Here is a 20,989-nt window from a genome sequence, read left to right as displayed (position 1 = left end):
ACTACAAGCTGGAATCTTCTTCCTCTCTCTCCTCTTCTATTTTTCATCTAAGTCGTTAGAATTGTTGGAGGATGAGAAATTTACCATTTGACATGGAGTACCCATAACATTTTTATTTTATTTTTAGATGTGCCTTTAAAAATTGAAGGAAGCTGAGACTTTCTAGGCGTGTGAATAAAATTTCCCATATTTTTATTTTTGAGTGACTTTAAAATTAACATCAGAGTTCCGTACACACATCCACGTCAGTAAAATGTGAATCCATGTGAATTTTAAAGTCACTTTAAAGTAATTGTATTATTATACACACATGTATGCCAGGTGGACTACGGCAGATATTATGAAATACTAGGGTATTTTGGGAAAGAAAAGAAACGTCTGAAATTCCAAGTCGTAGAAAGCTGATGCTGATCCGATATTGAGAATTTCTCCGCCTCTTCAGACTTTTTATCTGGACCTGGAGAGACTTGCATACGAAGCAAACACGTTCAGGCTTCAGGTTTGAGCTCTCTTTCTTCTCTCTCATTCGCCTTCAATTCAAACTGTTAAACTAGGGTTTATTTGATCTCAAATCATTTAATTTTCTTCTTTTTTTTTTTCTCTTCTCCATTTGAAGAAATTCTTGTTAGTATTGCAAATTCTAGGTTTTGATTCAAATTAAATCGGTAATTGCTCTATATTTACTATTATATATATGCATATATTTAATAGTCCTGATTTCCAGTTATTGTTTCTTGGATCTTACTTTCGTCGTGCTGTTAGAAATTTTAGTATTTGAGTTTGAATGTCTTTGGAGTAAGATTTGAAATTAAGAGATCATTTGCACTTGCATATCTCCACTACTTCCATTTGTTTGCTATTTGAGGATCAATTACACTGGAATTTCTTGGTAAATGTTTATGGAATTAAATTGCAATTCATTTATTTATAAATGCCGATTTTGTAATTATCTATATTTGTACGTATTTGAGGTTTCAGACTCAGTAAAGATTGAATTTTTATTGTTTCTGTAGTCTCGCGGTGTACTAAGGAATTGTCCAAAAATTATTGTGGATCGCAACACATTTGAAGTTATACCTGAACCATGAGTCAGAAAGGTTTAATCTATAGTTTCGTTGCGAAGGGCACTGTTGTGTTAGCGGAACACACCCCCTTTTCTGGGAACTTTAGTACGATCGCTGTCCAATGCTTACACAAGCTTCCATCAGATAGCAACAAGTATACTTATTCATGTGATGGTTACACATTCAACTTCCTCATCGACAATGGATTTGGTACTCATGATTTATTGGTGCGCTTTTAATTTTGTTTTCTAGCAATTCTCATGTTTGATTATATATGTTCCGTGGTCTTGCAGTTTTTCTTGTTGTTGTCGATGAAGCGGTTGGGAGGGGTGTTCCTTTTGTGTTTCTTGAGAGAGTGAAGGATGATTTTAAGCAACGGTATGGGGTGAGTATTGGTAGCGAGGGCCCAGACCCCCTTGTGGATGAAGAAGATGACGATTTATTTGAGGACAGATTTAGTATAGCATACAATCTTGACAGGGAATTTGGGTGTGTATAATGTATTCATGGAGTGTCTATAGTTGATTATTTTTAATGGGTTTTGAATCTGTGATATGTGCATTGTTTAAACAGGCCAAGGCTTAAGGAGCATATGCAATATTGCATGAACCATCCAGAGGAGATGAATAAGCTATCCAAAGTTAAGGCACAAATAACAGAGGTCAAAGGGATAATGATGGACAATATCGAGAAGGTATGTGTTCCTTCCCTTAGGGATTGATCTATTCATTCAAGTGTGGAGGAAGCTTTACTTTGTATTGGTATATGTGCTTTGACCAATGAGAAATAATTTGCAAATATTCCCGGTAAGGTATCCAATACGAAACCTGTCCTTAATCTCATGTGACCCTTCAAATCATCCATGTCTGTCGTTCCCTACTTTATGCCATGCCCATGCAGTTTTATATTTCAGCTTATTTGGAAGTGCTGAGGGTCTCTTAACGTATTTTAGGGCAGAAAAAAAAAAATTAAAAAAAAAAAAAAAAAATATTAACATAATATATATATATATATATATATATATTATGTTATATTATATTAAGGGTATGTCTGAAATAGCTGAACAGTGCAAAATTTATCAAGTCATTTTATTGAGTTGATAAGACTTATACGACTTTCATCGAATACGGCTTTCCACAGAATTCTATATGTATCTATGAGATCGAGTATGGAATTCTGTTTACTCACTTAAAATTGAGTATCCGTTTCCCTCCTTTTCCTGCTAGGATTGGAAATCCTGTATTTTACATATCCATACGATTGAGTCCTTGGGTTTCCGAAATAGTATAAAAATAAAAAGAAGTGCTTCGAATCATTGCTATTTGACTCGGACCTGTTCTAAAAAAGTCGAGGTATTTCGAAGAGTGCCAAGCTAAGACATTTTGTCATATCTTCCCAAATGAAGGTCAGCTTCAATGGTTGAATTCATGCAACATTGTGGCAGGGTATTCTAGTTTTATATTAGTCTAACATTTCATAATAGAACAGGAGTAAAGAGAATAATGACTGACAAATTAATCTAGTGGAAGGATATTGAAAAGACTAGATCTCTTTTTACTTATGAAAACATAATTTTGGAAGAATCAGATAACAGAAAGAAGTTATGTAGAATCGATTTGGAAGGCATGGAAGAAAACATCCATGGTGGTTTTTTGGGGTTCTGGGGCTTATTTCTCAGGTCAGTCTTGATGGGGCCTTAGACTAGGCCCATGGGAATTGATTGAGGAGAGATCTCAACAAAATCCTTCTAAAGGTCATTAGTAAACTTTGAATTTACTGGGACGCTTTGTTATGGGGTTTGAAGGGGAAAAAGTATCAAATCTATGTTTACATGTAAAACACATTCAAGATGATCATCTAAGCCATTTGATTTGTCCTACCAAGGGTATCATCTTGTCATGAATTAATCTGGTTACTTGGCCATATACATAATTTTGTCCTGATCAGTTGCTATGATTTGTCGTGACTCCTACCTGGAAGACTAGGATAATATGAATGGTTAGAATCACCAGTTGGATTGACTTTTGGCCTAGGAGTGTCAGGGATGGCCATTTCTAATTGTGTTCCTCTACATGTGTAAGTGAACTTTTGGAGTTACTAGTGAAATGGTCAATTACAGGTTCATGCATCTCAGCTTTCAGGTTCTTTATGTTTCAATAGCACTTTTGCGTTGTTTTCCACAGAGACAAAAAATGCCGAGCCTTGTATCTCTTAATTCTTTTCAAACTGTGATAAACCAATAAACAATTATTAACTAGTCTAATAAAACCCATAATTTTTTATTTTTATTTTTTATTTTTCAGGTTCTGGATCGTGGGGAGAGGATTGAACTTCTGGTTGATAAAACTGAGAACCTTCAATTCCAGGTACTTCCCATCTTTTATAAAGCTATTGAAATTCATTCAGAGGGATCTTGGAGAAGTTTTGTAAGTACTAAGGAATGATCATGTTGGTTTCTGTGTTTGCCGTCTTATTTTTCAGGCAGATAGCTTCCAGAGGCAGGGCAGGCAACTCCGGAGGAAGATGTGGCTTCAAAACCTCAGGTTGAAGCTGATGGTTGGAGGGGCATTCCTTGCCCTCATTATAATAATATGGCTAATGGTCTGCAGAGGATTCAAATGTTGAAGTCGATCAGTACCTCGTATTCCAATATTTGTGAATAAAAGGTAGAACTCTTAATGTATATGAAGACTATGCTGGTTGATTTATAGTAATAGGGAGCACACTAGACTACCGACTCGCCTCCTTGTAGAATTGCTGTAATATATATACTGTACCAAGTGAGTAAAGATGGTAATAATTGGAGTTATCCATGGAAGTATGTAATCCAATGGCCTAGCCCTGTTGTAATATCTTCTTGTTACAATTTGTTTTAATGGGTTATATAAGATTAAAGTTGATGTTGGATTGTGAATTTGTGTGGGTTGGGTTTGGTTTGGTTTGGTTTGGGCTCGGGGTCTTCAGTTTCCATGTATTTGGAAAGGTTTTTAAAAACTGGATGCAAATGGGAAGGCCCAAACCGTGTAGGACAGTGTGAGAATACAAGCCAAGGCAACCATATGGAAGCATACTGAGATTGCAATAATTCTGACTCTGCACCCTAACTAATTTTTTTATTTATTTTTTCATATTTTATGTCAAGTTTGCACTAATCTCAGGTCAGATAAATCCCATATTTTTAGCATTTTTTAGGAACATACGACGTTCTGAAAAGAAAAAAAAAAAGAAGAGAAAATCTGTCTCAACGCTCAAATCTACCCTGGAAACATAAAACCCTTCACTTCTTTCTTTCATTATTTATGTATCTCTGAAGATGGAAGACAAACACAGAGCTTAAAGATCAATGTAAATGACATTTAAAAAAACACCAATCAAACCTTGTCATTCCCCACCCATTAAGGATCGCAATAGCTGCCCATTTCACAATTAATAGATGCCATTTTCACAATTGTTTTCCCTTTTTTCTTCCATGTTTGTGTTCCTCCTCTTGTCGTCATGATCTTCCTCATCATCTTCTTCTTCTCCTTCAGGGATTTCTTCGTCTGGCTGAACAAATTGCAGCCTAAGACGCCCATCTTTTCTGCATGCATGCAGGAACTCCTGGTTGGGAATCCTGATCTCCTTAAGAATAAACCTCCCATCATGCCTATAAGATTGGAAGCAAACCTCAGGCTTCCCACTCCTTCCTATACAAGAAATTGGAGGAGGAAAGCTCAAGTTCCTTGTCCTCAATTTCCTAAGCTCGCTCAAATTGTCCCTTGATATATCCTTTTTAACACTTACTTTCTCCTTCTCAAGGTTTTTCCTATCATCCTTTTTCTCATTATTCTTGGATTCCTCGACATCGTCAGAGCTTTCGAATCCAAGTCCCTCTGTACAATGCAGCAGATTTTCAGAATTCTTGGGAGTAAACCCATCACCTTTTTTGGGAGAACTCATGAATTGATTCTGTTGTGTACCCAACAAAGAATCCGATAATTCATCATCACCGAGCTTTTCAATCTCGGATTTGGAATTTACATCCATCAACAATGGAAGACGTGGAGAAGAAGATGATGATGATGATGATTCACGATTCTCTATGAAATGAAGTTCACCAAATATTTCTGTGAAAGAAGATACCTGAACAGGTTTTATGGATTTGATATGGTTCCATGATGTTAAAGATTCAATGAGTGATGATGGGTTTTCAGGTTTTGGGTTCTCAAAGATTTGTTTAAAGCTTCCACAGGTAGCCATGGCTGCTAAGGAGATTGTGAAAGAGAACAACAGCGAAGAGAGAGAGAGAGAGAGAGAGGTTTTGTTGGTGAGTAAGGAGAGGGAGACAGATATATGTCGAGGTGTATGAAAGAGAGAAAGAGACGCGGGTTTTTCATAGAGCGGTTATTGATGCTGAAATCAAGGGAAGGAAGTGGCCATAAATCATAAGTGAAGATATACCGCTAGACCGAAAGGCCTTTCTGTAGCAATTTTATTACATAAACTCTTTTATTTTCTTTACTCAACAAACCTTACTTTACGAACGAAGCTGGCATGACTTATTAATATTTTAAATCTTACTGAGAATTGTTGGGCCCACGTAGATTATCAAATTGAAAATCCAAAACTATAGACTTCTAAATTTTATGAAAAATTCATTCAAGAAAAAAAATATATCCATTTTAAGCTTGATCAGAATTGTTGAAAATGGATGGTTCTTGAACTCTCAAATTTAAAATTAAAATATAAAAGTAAAAATTAATTATTTTTTCCAAATCTTATTCAAAATTCTTAGAATTTTGTCTTTTATAATCCTGAGGCATTAGATCATGTTTTTGGATGCAACAAATCAATACAGCTAGCATGAACAGATTTACATTAGGGGCACATAAAATAGTTGTGGGGTTGCCCCCACAATTATTTTTTTCTACCTTGGTTGCCCCTTACATTGGCAAAATCCTAACTCCGCTTGGCGGTTAAGATTCATTTCAAGTTATGTTAAATAACAAATTAATCACATTAATTTGAATTTTATGACGAATCCTTGTTAGGCAATAACTTGATAAAGTAAGACTCCATTCGAGTTGTCACAACTCTAAGAGATTTTTTGTAATAAAAATGCAATAGTTAAAGTCCGTCGTGTAAATCTCTCTAATTATTATTAGCCTTTTCCTTCTAGTGATTTTATACATACCCCTCCATTTTTTGGTGAATATTTGATATGCCTCCCCTATGGTTTCAAACTGATGGAATACCCCTTGACCTCGGTCTTTTCTAAGAGATGAATAGAAAGTGATCTAAACCTCTAGCCAAAAACCCTTTGACGCCCCCCAGATTTCAACTTGAAATTCGATCTCCTTCAACCTTCAAATCTTAAGAGTGAGATATGATACTTGGGTGACTTGATGATGATGAATTTTCAGTGGAAAAAATCAAGAATTTTTCATCCAAGGTTGAAGATGATGGATCGAAAACAATGTTGAATAAAGAATTTAGCGTAAAGATAGAAGAAGAGAAGACGCCTTAATATCATTCCATGTTCCATATTCTAACAGAAGGCCTAGGTCATGGGGGTATGTCATCAGTTTGAAAACACAGCGCACGCATTTCAAATATTCCTCAAATCTGGAGGGGTATGTTATTATTTTATTGATTACAACATTTATTTTGCTGATTCTTAAAAAGAATCAACAATGTACATCAGCCTACCAAAGAAATATACCTCTTATCTCATTCTGTACAACCAAGACGAACTTTGTAGCCCGTAAACTTGGATAAAATGATGTTTTAGGTGTTAATAGTGTGTTGCCTTCGCCTTCCATTAGTGTAAATTTCATGCTGAGTGAAATGAGGATGCTCAATAAAACAGGGAATAGGAAACAGTAGTCATGAAGCTTTCATAGAGGATTTAAATGGCAGACAGAAAAAGTGATGAAAGGTTCAAATAACAAACTATTACAGTGGATTTCCATTTGAAGAGATAATGGTCATAAGTTCCTGGAAAGCCAGAAACTGTTAGTGTGGAAAAACATGGAAAATGTCACTACATATGAGAATATGTTAAGAAACTCAGTAAAATCAGACAATAAAACACACACAAACCATACAAACAAACTCTCTCACAACTACCAATATCAAACAGACTGACTTTGCCAACTTTTGATCAGATAAGTTACGCCCCAACTGAAAATCCCACCTCCTTCATCGCCACACTCCGACTCGCTCCGTCCTTGAATTTATACGGGTAATAATGGTGCTTCCCTTTGACTTGTCGAGAGGCCCTGGTATGCAAACCACAGGCTGTCGATCAACCTTTCTGGTTCCCTTTCGGTGATTCGAATCACTCGATTGAGCAGTCCTGTTTTTGTTTGTATTTGCTCGAACCTTTCCATGCTTTAGACCATTGATGCTTGTTTCTGGTCCATTTGCTAAGATATCAGCTTGATTTGGAACTTCACAAGAGCAGTTCTTAACAGAAGATTGACAACTGTGGGCTCCACTTTCAGTTGTGGAATCATCTTCAGTAGTGTGAGATGGGCTTTCTGAAAGAGGTTTATCAGAAATAAAGACATTTTCGCTCTCTTCTTTCTCATGGGTCACCTCCTCTTCTAGACACGGTAGTGAAGGGCTGTGGTGTCCATTCTCATCAGAAGGCTCCAAGTGGGACGTAGGTGCAGACTTTAATATAGAGTCCTCTCTTTCTCTAAGTATCCTTTCAATCAATGTCTTGAGGAAGTTCATCACTTGCACGGCATACATCAATGCAATCAAAGGATCTGCCATCTGCAATTTAAACAATCAAACCGATGACTTCAGGGTTAAAAGGAAAAAAGGCCAATAATTTTTTATTATAAAAAAGGGTAAAAGATGCATATTGAGCAATCACTAAACCATAGCTAAGGTAATGTACAACATAGATCATGTATATATGATTGTTGCAAGAATGGTGTATATTTTTGAGAGTCACCTGTGTCATGTTTGGGGCGAATACCATTGCAATATTGCGGGCATTCATCTTGCTTTGATGTTCCTTTTCGACAACATCAGCCATCAGGTTGATGGCCCAATCCAGTAAAGAGGCTTCCATTGGAGGCAGGAGCTTCACGAGCTGAGCACATTCCTCTTCTGACTTGCATTGCATCACCTTCTCGGGTGCAAGAGGGTCCAACACCCCTGTAGGGAGTTCTCTAAACCATGCCTAATAATATATCATGCAGAATGTGTTAAACACTCAAAATAGAAATGCGCCCTCCACAATAAAATAATAATAATAATAATAATAAATCATTGGGATGTGGACTAAATTTTTCTTTCAAGGCAGTGTTATTCCTATATATCTGATTCAGAGCATGTTCAATCTGAAATGACCACATCGGGCTGAAAAGATGATACCCCCCCCCCAAAAAAAAAAAAAAAGGAAAGTTTAGATATGTGTCAATTAGAGCATAAGCGATGGTTTACCAACCATATAGTAGTAGCAAAGGAGTGGATTTGGGGGGTCAGGACCCATAGTGCATATTAAATCAACAAGGCTAAAAATCAGGCAAATGGGTGACCCTTACAATCTGACCAACTGGTTACTTTCTGGGTCGTGGAACCACAAATAGGATCACTGAATTGGTTTGGCCTATGACATCTCCTGACCGGTCTCCAATGATTGTGAGCCTTATACACTACTTAAAAGTCTATTCTAAGCACAATTTAGATTCCTTACACGCACGCACGCTGGTGTGTTGGTGGTGTTAAGGGTTGACATTTAAGAGGAGTAATTTGAAATCAGATGCAAACATAAGCAGATGTTCAACTTCCTGATTCCAGAATGAGCCAGTGATAAATAAATGAATTTCAGAGAAAAAAAAAAAAAAGAGATCAAAACACAAAGAAATACCTTTATAAGGCCTGCCAAACAGTGCACATCTATGCCATCTGGAACAACTCCCCTGTTTAGTTGGTCCCTAACATACTCCTCTTGGCTATTTTCGGCATTGATTCTGAATATCCCTTCTGCCTGCATGTTCATGTTATATAGTTTAAAAAGACTAAAATCAATATGTATAACGATAAATTAACCCACAAAGATAAGAAAAACACGGAAGGGTCAAGGGATGATAGTACATTGTAACCATGAAGTCACTGCTTTGATTCCGTCTCATCTACGACAAGAAGGGCCAGGGAAAAGTGAAAGACGAGTAAGGTGATATACCTGCAGGCCACCTTGAGCATATAAGCGACTCTGCATCAGCAGAAGTATTGTTGGCACACTGTTCCCTCTAGAGTCATAAGAACACTGCATAGATTCCGTTTTAACTCCGAAAACATTTGCACTACAGAAGAACGATACCCGAGTCAGGACAGAACGTTTTTAATAAATTAGGTGCTAGAAGATTGAAAATATGGGATTGTTTGGTAGACTTAAAAGGGCAATAGAAATTTGTGTTTCAGGGATTTTTGCTGAGTTTTATAGAGAAAAATGACAAGGATTAGTATAGAAAATTTAAGTAGATTCAACCCCCTAATACAAAGTCTTCCCTTTGAAGTTACCTATTTGTATTGACTCTCAGAAATTCAAAAAGACATATTTCATACCTTAATACAGGAAGAATTAAGACATTTATTTCTGATAAATTTCCAGTGAAATATAAAACCCATCAATCAAATTCCACATAATCAATATTTTCAAGCCTTAAATATGCCCAACATGAACAAATTCTAAGACCAAATACCTACATGCCCACACAGAATCCTAGAATCACAAGTCTAAAAAATAAAAAAACCAGTTTCAGAAATTTAAACGAACGAAGAATTATAAACAAATTCAACTGACCTGGCACTAGGAGCCCTCCTGGGTACTTCGGGTTCGAACTCGAGCGGCAATCCGAGGAACCCATTAAACCGGTCGAACGTGACATGGGCAACATGGCGCACATTAGTGGGACTCCCAATCTCCATTGGACAAAGTTCTTCCCTTTCAGTCCTACAAGCAATCAAATACTTCCTAACAGATGTAACCCAAAGAGCTAAAAGAGACAAATTATCTCCCTCTGTAACTCTTCGCTTCTGCTCCTCTCTGTCTTCGACCGCAGGAGAAGAGGAACATGGGTGGTGGTTAATAAGGGAGTGGTGGGACTGGCGTGCATCATCATTGGGTGTGGGTGCGCAGGATAAGGAAGAGCTTGGAGATGAAGGGAAATAGGACGAGGAGCGGAGGACGTCTGTCATGGTTAGATTTGAAAACTGAAAAAGATTATAGGAAAAAGTTGTGATTTTGTTCTTAAAAAACCCAATTTCTTGAGAAAATTACTGAGATGGAGAGATTAAAGAAATGGGTTTTAAAAATTTAGTAGAGTTAGATTGAAGGAAGAGTTTTGGGGTGGTGGGACGTGAACATCATTATCTCAAACTTTTATCTGGCTTGGCTTTGTGGGAGGATTTGAACTTCTTCATAGTCTCTGAATAAAGAGAGAAGAGGAAGAGCAACCCAACTCCACTCCTTTCTTACAAACAACCACGTGGCACAATCTTCGATTCCAACGTTCCATGAACTTTAAAGTTTAAACCTCTCAGATTGAGACTTATAAAACAAACAATTAACACCTCATTTATGGAATTACTGAATCCTTTTTCGTTTATCTTCACGAGCCTTTTAATGAAGTCCACAGTAATGAAGTGAAATAAATGGGTTGAAACTTACCAATCATGGTAACGTGTTAATGTACGGGTCCACCACAGAGTGACCCTCTATTGTGTAGAAATGTATCCTTGAATGTATTTTACGTCTTATTGGGAGACTCATCAGATTATCTTTGACCCACGTGAGGGTCTTAATAATCAAGTTTGGATTACAGGAAGATTCAATTTATTTAATTTGGATAAGTTTGAAAAAATTTCATCAAAAAAAAAAGAAAATTTACAAAAATTATACAAATGATGTTTTTGAATTTCTTTCTTAAACCCATTATTTTCAACATCTTATCATCCTATCTTGTTTGAACATTTAAGACATAAAATTTTGAGGTTGAAAAGTAAAGAATGTTATCATAACCATTGAAGGCAAAGGGACATTAGTAAAGAGACAATGGGGACAATTGCCCCTACAGAACTTTGAGACACTCTTATATTTTTAATTAACTAGATGTTCCATTTACCCTTGCCCCTACTCCCTCACCTCTCTTTGTACCATTAATTATAATTTGAAGGGCCACACATTGGGAAGTGAAAGTCTTGAGTTAGAATCCTCCCTTAAGTCATCTTGAGATATTTATCTCAAAAATTTAGAAGCCACCCTCAAGGATTTACCTTAAAAATTACTTGGTGCATGTAACAATTAATTAATTAACGTTGTCTAAGATATCGTTTCACCAATTTAATTGATTGATCCTTTATTCCTAAGATTTTACTAATTTTTTAAAAGGAAAAACAAAAATCAGAGAATTTTATGTATGGATTGGGTCAAAATGCCAGCACATATTTTCATTCAAATAAAAGCGAGGAAACTTGAGAGCTAAAAAAAAAATACGAAGTTTGGTGAGAAGTGCGAGGTACTGGCGAAGTATATTTAAAAGTGGGCCCATCACATGACAAGAGCGGCATTACCCTTCTCGCGTTAATGGGCGCGTGAGGCCAACAACCGCTTCTCCTCTTTTAAGTTTCATTGGAAAGTAAAGTTAGTAGCTTTTCCTCTCTTGCAGAAAAAAATATCCAACAACAGACCTGCGAAAGCAACTTACACTTTACAATTACAGTTAGGTGGGCTGTTTAAAATTCAAATTTGAGATGGCGGGCAAGGTACTCCTTTTATGCTACCTCCATCCTGACAGCATCAATGATGTTTCAAAGGGCCCACATCTCGACACATTACATAATTGCCACGTGGCACTCTTTAGAGCACACTTGCCCAGCCTACCTGATGATTACTATCCTATCCCTTCATTGGAAAGCTTTTCATTAGGATGAGTAATCAACCTTAGGGATGGATACTTAAAACCTCACTAGAATAACAAAAATCAGGTAACTTTTGTTTGCATAGGCCCACCAAATAATGGGTCAATGAGCCCCAAAGAACATATCACATGACAATAAGCCTAGGTGTTACAATCGTGCTTGTATGCAAAGCAACACGAGAAAGCTATGTGAATATGGTGAAGTCCGAAGGCAATTTTATTTGTCCAATAACAACTTAATGCACACGTTACAGGGACTTGTTATAAGACTCCTCGTACACTTGGAACACGTTATTGGCATGTCGGCATACTCAAAACACTCATCACATGCTCAGTAAAAACTGAGCTTGTGCTGGGTTCTCAATTGACACCCCTCCTTCAAAGAAGATGCTAATGGTCTGTTTGTTACAAATTCCAACTTCTACTTCAGGATTTTGTGTCTAGGAGAAGCAAAAGCTTAGCATCTAGGAATCTGCATCTAGGTGATTGTTGTTTGTTACAAAAACTGATGAAAAAGTAGTATTAGTAGAGAGGTTGAATTGATTTTGTTATTTAATCGACTAGTTAAGAAGAATGAGGGGGTAAAATTGTCATTTCATCGTCATACACTCTTCGTGTTAGCTTCTCATAACTGCTCACGTGTGAAAGCAGCCCCTGCAAGGCTTCTCAAAAAGACAGTTTTGGGCTTCCCACAAAAACTAGAGAAGCAGAAGTCATTCCTAATAAACACGCTTCTCCAGCTTTTTCGGCTCAAAGCAAAAAATACCATTACAAACAAGCCCCAAGTCTTTCCACATGGGAATTTATAAGGAACCAGACCCATAAGAAAAGCCCACCAACTTATCCCATTTACAAAAGAAAAATATAAAAAGACACATACATACAAAGGCACATGACACATTATGTATAATAGCACATAGCTCATACATATGTACATGACCCCAGCACAGGGAACTCCCTACACCTACCATTACAATGGGGGCTATGAAAGGGTTTTCGGATTGTTCTTCACATAATAGAATGGGTTGCACAATATCAGGTCATTCCAATACAAAAGCAGGGAAATCACATCCATCCAATCTATAGATGTTACTTAAACAAGTTTGTTTGTTTTTTTCACCTTTTTGAAAGCAATCAAGTAAAAGCTGTAGAATGTAAAGTTCCAAAGCTCCACATCAGCAATTCATACACAGTACAGTCCCTATAGAGAATAATTATCTATGCCAAATTGGTTTTGTAGTACAAGTTAGATGGCGTCGAGCTGATAAGCTGATGATGAATTCTAATACACCGTACCAACATAAACTGTAAAGAAAACCTCAAATCAAAACCCAGAGAAATCTGATAAATGCAAGTAAAAAAAGAAATGGAAAACCCATCCAACTTCCAATCTGATCCACATTTGCAGACCATCTTCCCTCCTGCACTACCAGATGTATTTCACAACATACTTGCAGATGATTCGCTGACCCCAAGACATAGTTACTGTGTTCTACTAACAGGCTCAAGAGCTTCAATCATAACAACACTGTTTCCTCTGATAACCTGTAGAAACATTGATCAAGAGATTGTTCAAACACCACGAATCATCAAATAGTAGTTTATACAGCAAAAATTTTCTAAAAAAAAAAAGAAGAGAAGAGAAGAGAAAGGACCCACCACCATGCCTATATCATTTTTCTCATTGCCATTCATTTCTATGGTGTTGTCAATCACCAGATTCATGAACTGGTCAAACCCGCGAAGTGTCCCAACCACAACACGGTTTGCATTCAGCTTGACTGCAAAACAGATTTTTGGCTTAAGACTAAGATAGTTTATACACCTATGATAAAATGACTGCCTAGCACTAAATGCTGCACACACTAGCATGAATGGTCAAAAAAGAAAAAATTTAATTGCATAATGGCTCAATCAAAGAAACAAATATAAAAGGCTATCTGCAACTCTTTGCAGCATCCCGGATAAGTGACTAATCCTAAATCGACACATTCATTTAATAACTGGAATTCTAGGGAGCACTTGAGGTTTATTGCATTGGTCACGTGAGATACCAATTCTTGAAATAGTTACGATATAATGTCTATTGATAACAACCTTTGATGAAAGATTAGCTTAGAATTCGGTACAAATGGACTCATGCATTACCATATCACATCATGTACTTATAAGTAAATAGAAGGCAATGAAAGCAAACAGAAATGGTGGTATGTGGGGTTTAAGGTCACTAAAAAAATTCAGAGCATACTGTTAGGCGCAAAAATAACGATGAGGGGCTGAGCCATGATCATTTAGAATGTGAAACAACTTATTATTTAACAAATCCATTAGGAAGTTTTGTCCTCAAAGAATGTTCATCAAGCCTCCGTTAATTGAGAAGAGGCAATCATTAATTTTTTAACATTTTTTTAAGAGACAGATTCATCCTCGATTCACAAATCATTAACGAAAGCTTAGCAAAGCCCTTTGTGGAATTTTAGAAGTCGAATTTTCCATAAGGGGGTGTAACCTACAAATACAGAAGATCCATGCAGAATATAATAGTGACAGCATGTCCAGGATTCAATGGCAATTGATAAAAATAAAAAATAAAAAAAACCATCTCAATCAAACGATACCACAGTATGAGAAGTTTTGATCTGTCGAACCCCATAGATTGGCATTCCTCATAAAACAACAGACATATTTTGAAACCACATAATTTTTTAGCTCATAGGGTCCTAGTGAGACTTTGCCACCTAGGTCTCGGGAGTTTGGCAAGGAAGGGAGTTTCACTCAAATGTGTTCTATGTTCTAAGCTCTAAGTTTCAAGGGACCCTATCTATCCTATAAATAAGGTGGGGATGTGAGAGTTGAATTTTATGAATGTTGTATTTCAGAGCAAGAGTAATGGAGGGTCAAAAAGGGTGTCTTGGCAATTCAAATTTCAAACAAAATAGGAAGAAAATACTGGAGAAGAAAGTGATTCCAAGGTGTAAATGAGATACAAACAAAGAACCAAGCATGCAAATAAGAAGTTTGCCCTGAGACTACTCTATTGGAATGTGAGTAATTTTAGAGTTTCTGTCAAAAAGATCCATAATAAATCATGTTGGTGAGTATTAAAACACGAGTTTGTTTTGCCGCAAGAAATTAAGATAAGGTAAAGGGGAGAGCATTTTCAAAATATGGAGTTGTAGGCATGTTTCAAAACTCGGTTTGACATCTCATATCGTCCATGGACGAGACCGAGTTGTTTCGGGCGGGTCCATCTCGGATGATATTTAAAACCATGGTTGTACTTGTGAGCAATAACAATGGGTGGTGTTATTACAAATGCAGTGGGTTATTTGGGAATTTCAATGTGATGAGAAAAAAAAAAGTTGGGAGAATTCTCCTCTTTTTTTTCATTAAAAAAATAAAAATAAAATTCTCTATTGCAAATGTGCTAAATCCTAGAAACCAGTTTTTGTTTGGGTCATGGAGATGGACCATTGAACTGAAACTGTGCAAAATCAGAAACGGTGTCTTGTGGGCAAATTTGATGAATTTCGTCGAAACCCATACTAATCATGAGAATGAGAAGGCCATTCTATTAGTGTGCTAAAATGGAGCCAAATATGTAAAACTAGTAAACCCGCCACCCAAATAGAGAGCATTTCAAACGTTCAAGAAAAAATATTAATAAAGAAAAAAAAAAAGAGGTTTAAAGAAAAGTGGTCGAAAACTCACTCTGAAGCTGCTTGTCCATGTACCTGTTGCATTAGGTCAATTTAAAAATAAATAAAATCAGAAACGTAAAAACACAGAGATAGAATAGAAGATAAAATGGTGGAGAGACTCACTTCTTGAGATCCGGGGGTTGACCAGATCTGCTCATGGTCGATGAGGAGAAGAAGACTTGAGACTTGAGACTTGAGACTTGAGACTTGAGAGTAGAGTTTACAACTGAGCTGACCTCTAAAACCCTAATTAGTGCTTCGGTGGAATGGAAAAACAAAAGGGTAACGTTTTGGTGAATATTAGAGGTAACACACCACCACCGTGTTTTGAAACTGACGACTTGCCATTTGACCTCAGTCTTCTTAATAGTTTAATAAAAAAGGACACAAATACCCTCTCTTTCAATAGATTTCCTCTTAAAGCCTTCGATCATAGTGGACTCTTTTTCTAATGCAGCCAAATTGGTTATAAAGCTTTCACATTATTTGTTTTATAATTTAAAAATATCAAATAATATAGATAATTAGATATGCATCCACAATATCTTTACTGGAATAATGAGAAAAAGGCCAAATTGATGTTTACTGAAAGTAAGCCAAAATTTTGAAGAGCAAATCTATCCCCACATTTACATTTAACCTTATTATTGTAAGTCATTTTCATCAAAATGAATAAAAATATTATTGATTTTTTTTTTATATATATAATCTACAAAATCACCTTATTTAAATGATAAAATATGACATAAAACTATTTATTTATATAAGATTTTTAAATTAATTATAAAAAATTTTAATCATGCAAAATTAGTATTCTCATAAGGATTGCTCTTTTTGCACTTACCATTTGATGTGAGTGATTATTAAATAGTTATGACACTTTAATATACTCGCGTAGACACTATTAGTTGCATCTACCCAGTTTCTTTAGTTGATTTCTTTTTCCGTCCACCGTCATCTTTCTCCCATTGTTTTCTTCTCCCTTGATATCAAACAAACCAATTATTGTTTTTTCTATTCTTTGCAATAATCAACTATGTATAAGATTTATATTTTTATCAGTTTAAAAAAATTGAAAATTTTAATCGTTCCATGTCAATAATCCAATGTTGACATGGACTGAGCCATGTCGGATGGGCCTTATTGACATGACTTATTACATGTGGATAGGCCAATGTTTGACACATAAAAAAAAATTTATTTTCTACCATATTTTATTATCTTGTTCATTTAACTCATCAATCAATTGAGTTTGATTGTTGAGTTTATTATTCCGGTTGTATTTTAATCATTGAGTTCAATGGTAAATGTGTAATAAAAAAAATTGGTAGAAACACACTCATTAATGTAATACATTTATGTCGAAATTTAGATTTTAAAAGGTTTACAATAGAGGAATCGATGGAAAATGCAAGAATTGAGATTTTCAATATGTCTTGTATTTGAAAGTGGTTGGTGCACCAAATGAAAACTGGGTACATAAAATTATATTTTCTCTCTCTCTTTTTTTTTTTTCTTTATTAAGGGGTGCACTTACGTCAAATGGTAGGTGCAAATACCATTTTTGCCCTCTTGCAGTCTTCCACAATGTTGTAAAACCTTAACAATTCCTGATATAAAAAGGAAGGGAATCAATCTTAGCATCTTTTCGTTAGGGTATCTTCGAGGTTGAGAATAAAAAAGAGCTTTATCAACTCTAATTTCCTCATATTTTGAAGTTATGGTAAGAGAAACTAAATCCCACAAATCTCTTGCTAAGTCTCCAACTGTCTATTGTTTTTTCGATGGATTCTAATTCTGATTTTTTTAGATCTACAAACGAACTCTGGAGCAGTACTTGAATGGAACTGTGATTATGTGTTTGTTAGGAACTTAAACCATTACGCATATTTTAAGCCCTTAATTACTTAGGCACTTAACAGTGTCCGATCCATCGAGGATAATCGTTTTTTTATAGTCAAGGAGGAAGGTCATGGAGCCCTCACTTGGACCTACTGTACGAGAAGGGAAGCATGTTTTTGGTGTGGCCCACATTTTTGCATCATTTAGTTCAATTCTATACCAAAAGATTTCACATCTAGGATATATAAGTCCCTAAAAGATTAAGCCAAAGATCTAGGTTTTAGCTAGGACCAGGAGAGTGCCTCTCAACAAATCGGCTCACATTTTCTACAAACTCTTATTTATGACAGTTTGCTCTACTTTTGATAATTTTGTTGCTGATTCTCTACAGGTTTCGATCAATGTCTGATTCTACATGTTATTTTACTTTATTTTTCTCTGTTGCAAAAAAAAGATAATTGCCTATAACGAGTGAGATTTATCACTATTCCCCATGTCATTTTAAACACAGGTGGTATGAAGGTCAAAGCTAACAGAGATGAATCTTCTCCATATGCAGCCATGCTTGCATCACAAGATGTTGCTCAACTATGCAAGCTGCGTGTGCTTCGCCCTATTGTTATCACAGCTATCTCGATGTTCAAAAGTTGACTACTAATTTGTATCGATTGTGACTGACTAGGCTTAGCCTTGTCTTTTATACTGAGAAAAATTAACAATTCTTATAAATTGGCTATGACATGGACAAATTTTTATGCTATTATTGGCTTCGTTGAATAAAATTCTGGATTATAAAAAATATTTTTACTTGAACATTTTTATTTCTTGGAGCTGGCACTTTCTTGCCAATATCCAAAACTATTTTTGCTTCTTTTTTGTGTGTAGTCGATTATATTATTTTACTTTTTCATTTTTCTTTAGGAACTTGGCATCACTGCTTTACATACTAAACTTCATGCTACTGGTTGGAACAAGACAAAGACACCTGGTCCAGGTGCCCAATCTGCATTTAGAGCCCTTGCTTGATCTAGAATGAGAATTGGTCGCATCGGTAAGTTTTTTGTCATTTCAAAAAGTAAACTATACTACTTTTAGGTATACAGAAATTATAATTTAGTCGATAGATTTTACTAGCCTAAAGACTTTTTAATTGTTTCTATTAAATTTCCCCCAAGCTATACATACATGGGTTTCGAAATCTTTAAAGAAGTTTTAAGCTCATCTTCATGGGTTTAGGAGTCGCCACCATTCAATTAAAGTATAAATGGACACTATAAAAATATTTTATAAAATTATATTTTGTTGATTTGTAGTGACTAACATATCCAAAAGATAAGGGGAAACGATCTACCTAAATTTCTAAGGTAAAGAAATGCAGTTGAGGGAAAATGAATGTGTTAGGCACCTTGTCCTACCCATTCTAAGATGGTTACCAATGCATAACCAAAGTTGAAGATTAGAAACTCTTTTTTGGGTTTTGAAAATATAAGGAACTATAGAGAAACTTAAAAGGAAAAAGATCTATAACCTAATTTTAGAATATGAACAAAATAATACAATAAGTAAGTTAAAACAAAAATGTTGTTTGATGAAATTTTTTATGAACCTAGGATTTTGGTGAAAATCAATGAAGATTTCATCTTCTTGTATCCAAAGACTCTTTTAGAGATAATATGCTTATTTGGGAGCATCTTTTGTTAGTTTAACATTTAGGAGGTGTCCATGAGTTGGACACCATCATGAAAGACTAAAAACCTTATGCATGAGATGTGTCCTCTTTGAAATTGTTTTTGTTGACTTAGAGAGTTAAGTGTAGATCTAGGTAGATCCTCATATTTGACTCTTAACTATTTTAAAGAAAAACAAAGTGAATGTGTATGCATGTAATGGACTTAGAAAGAAAAGATTATTTCAAATGAGGGATTATTTAATAAGCACCATGAGCATTATAATAGATTAGTTATTCATTTACTTTCTTGCAAATTTCAATGTCTTAGATTAGTGGTGTTTTACTTGTCTTGCAAGTTTAAATTCTTAGAGTCACTCACGATTTTCTATTGTTGGAGTACCTTGAATATTATGGTTATAAATAATAATACTAAAATGTTGGTGACGTAGCGAAAACGTGTGAATCAATAGATTCAATAAGTTGTGTTCAATGGAACACTCAAAGTCAATTTGAATCAATAGATTCAATTGATAAACAAATAATAACTTAAAAGAAAATAAAACATAAAGCTAAAAAATAATTAAAAGATAATATAATTAAATTGATAATTAATTTTTTTCTTGAATTTTCAAATTTAGACTTCCTTATATAGATAATTCCATCATAATAACTTAGAATCCTACTAAAATACCAAAAACTAATATTCCTAACCTAACTATAACCTAATATTAACTTTCTAATCTGATTAGAACTCAAACTGGATACTTTTAAGTACTTATAATTATAATATAAATAATAAAAATAAATTTAAAACAAATTAAAAATTAACAAGGAATTAAACTCTTAACTTAACTATGAAATAAAAATCCTATTAGAACTATAAATAAAAATCCTAGTAAAACTCTAACTAGGATTGTAGATGTCCTACATCAGTTAGTATGCATCATGTCAGCATTGGTAAATAAATTGGTTCACCTTTATTTTGTTTATAGAATCATGATTAAAATCAGCAATGAGGTTTCTATGGGATGGTGATTGTTGCGATCTAATCCAATCTCACAGTGCATGCGTCGCAAGTATACTTTTATTTGTTCTTTTTAGTTTTTCAAGTGGATTTCATTGTTGCATCATCAACAAACAAACAAGCTCTATTTTCAAATTATCTATCGTGGTGGTCTCTAATTTGTCAATTTTTTTCATTTAGTATTTCAGAGGATGTGACTACAATTCCCACTGACAACACTCGTAGAAAGGGTGGCGGAAGAGGTAGGAGGCTGAGTGTCGTCCTTTTAGTTATTTAGTTGTTATGTAACAATTTTTATTCTTTTTGACCATGTTTTGCCTCATATATGTTTGAGGTTCTATAAAAGACTACGAGTTGCACTTCTAGCTCAATCTATTTTCTATTCAATTTGCATGTATTTTTTCCTTTTTATGTGATGGTAACAACAACAACGATTTCTCTCCTTTTTGTTTATAGGGCTTGTAGACACCTTAATTTGAATGGGCCACTTCTCGAAAGGGCCGAAAATATCGATTTTCTAAATAAATGGGCCAACGGGCCTTAAAGGCCCAAGTCATTGAAAAGTGACATTTTTACCAACCCGAGGCCCCTAAGACCTCTCAATGGTTTAGGAGGCCACCAAAAGGACTCGGCCAACCTTACGCTTTCCCAACATTCACCGCTCCTCTTCCAAAGTAAAAAACGTCAAATTTTCGATAAATTTCACCAACGGGCCTAAAAAGTCCGATTCGCCAACACGTGGCATTTTTGATCAAACTAATGATTGCAAA

At 35.4% G+C, this 20,989-nt stretch overlaps 4 protein-coding genes across 4 annotated transcripts; 1 reads left to right on the top strand and 3 right to left on the bottom strand.

Annotated features, from left to right (window-relative positions):
* The first annotated feature begins 340 nt into the window (after positions 1-340).
* Positions 341-3,978, top strand: LOC147385512 (vesicle-associated membrane protein 727-like). The gene is made up of 6 exons (XM_086422562.1): positions 341-499; positions 1,014-1,274; positions 1,358-1,553; positions 1,638-1,758; positions 3,368-3,430; positions 3,546-3,978. The coding sequence occupies exons 2-6, from the start codon at positions 1,085-1,087 to the stop codon at positions 3,687-3,689; spliced, it is 714 nt and encodes a 237-aa protein (XP_086278688.1). The 5' UTR covers positions 341-499; positions 1,014-1,084; the 3' UTR covers positions 3,690-3,978.
* Positions 3,979-4,319: 341 nt separating this feature from the next.
* Positions 4,320-5,430, bottom strand: LOC147385511 (uncharacterized). The gene has a single exon (XM_086422561.1). The coding sequence runs from the start codon at positions 5,301-5,303 to the stop codon at positions 4,491-4,493; it is 813 nt and encodes a 270-aa protein (XP_086278687.1). The 5' UTR covers positions 5,304-5,430; the 3' UTR covers positions 4,320-4,490.
* Positions 5,431-6,988: 1,558 nt separating this feature from the next.
* LOC147385510 (rho GTPase-activating protein 1-like) lies at positions 6,989-10,630 on the bottom strand. The gene is made up of 5 exons (XM_086422560.1): positions 9,868-10,630; positions 9,247-9,367; positions 8,932-9,051; positions 8,011-8,241; positions 6,989-7,826 (listed from the first exon to the last, which is right to left on the bottom strand). The coding sequence occupies exons 1-5, from the start codon at positions 10,260-10,262 to the stop codon at positions 7,245-7,247; spliced, it is 1,449 nt and encodes a 482-aa protein (XP_086278686.1). The 5' UTR covers positions 10,263-10,630; the 3' UTR covers positions 6,989-7,244.
* A 2,423-nt stretch (positions 10,631-13,053) lies between these two features.
* LOC147385509 (putative small nuclear ribonucleoprotein G) lies at positions 13,054-15,876 on the bottom strand. Its single transcript, XM_086424154.1, has 4 exons — positions 15,808-15,876; positions 15,695-15,717; positions 13,643-13,764; positions 13,054-13,528 (listed from the first exon to the last, which is right to left on the bottom strand). The coding sequence occupies exons 1-4, from the start codon at positions 15,840-15,842 to the stop codon at positions 13,466-13,468; spliced, it is 243 nt and encodes an 80-aa protein (XP_086280280.1). The 5' UTR covers positions 15,843-15,876; the 3' UTR covers positions 13,054-13,465.
* Between the last annotated feature and the right edge of the window lie 5,113 nt (positions 15,877-20,989).

The sequence above is a fragment of the Akebia trifoliata genome, chromosome 14 (assembly GCF_017979445.1).
Source record: "Akebia trifoliata isolate Shusen 1 chromosome 14, ASM1797944v1, whole genome shotgun sequence".
Lineage (NCBI taxonomy): Eukaryota > Viridiplantae > Streptophyta > Magnoliopsida > Ranunculales > Lardizabalaceae > Akebia > Akebia trifoliata.
Note: the sequence above shows the minus strand (reverse complement) of the source record. Positions and strands in the feature narration are given on the sequence as shown.

Coding starts and splice junctions, on each gene's coding strand:
- LOC147385510 (XM_086422560.1), bottom strand. CDS start 10,262: ATGACAGACGTCCTCCGCTCCTCGTCCTATTTCCCTTCATCTCCAAGC. Junction 9,368..9,867: donor AGGAGGGCTCCTAGTGCCAG/GTCAGTTGAATT, acceptor GTTCTTCTGTAG/TGCAAATGTTTTCGGAGTTA. Junction 9,052..9,246: donor ATGCTCAAGGTGGCCTGCAG/GTATATCACCTT, acceptor ATGAACATGCAG/GCAGAAGGGATATTCAGAAT.
- LOC147385511 (XM_086422561.1), bottom strand. CDS start 5,303: ATGGCTACCTGTGGAAGCTTTAAACAAATCTTTGAGAACCCAAAACCT.
- LOC147385509 (XM_086424154.1), bottom strand. CDS start 15,842: ATGAGCAGATCTGGTCAACCCCCGGATCTCAAGAA. Junction 13,765..15,694: donor CATGGACAAGCAGCTTCAGA/GTGAGTTTTCGA, acceptor TCTGTTTTGCAG/TCAAGCTGAATGCAAACCGT. Junction 13,529..13,642: donor AAAATGATATAGGCATGGTG/GTGGGTCCTTTC, acceptor ATGTTTCTACAG/GTTATCAGAGGAAACAGTGT.
- LOC147385512 (XM_086422562.1), top strand. CDS start 1,085: ATGAGTCAGAAAGGTTTAATCTATAGTTTCGTTGCGAAGGGCACTGTT. Junction 1,275..1,357: donor CCTCATCGACAATGGATTTG/GTACTCATGATT, acceptor GTGGTCTTGCAG/TTTTTCTTGTTGTTGTCGAT. Junction 1,554..1,637: donor AATCTTGACAGGGAATTTGG/GTGTGTATAATG, acceptor TTGTTTAAACAG/GCCAAGGCTTAAGGAGCATA.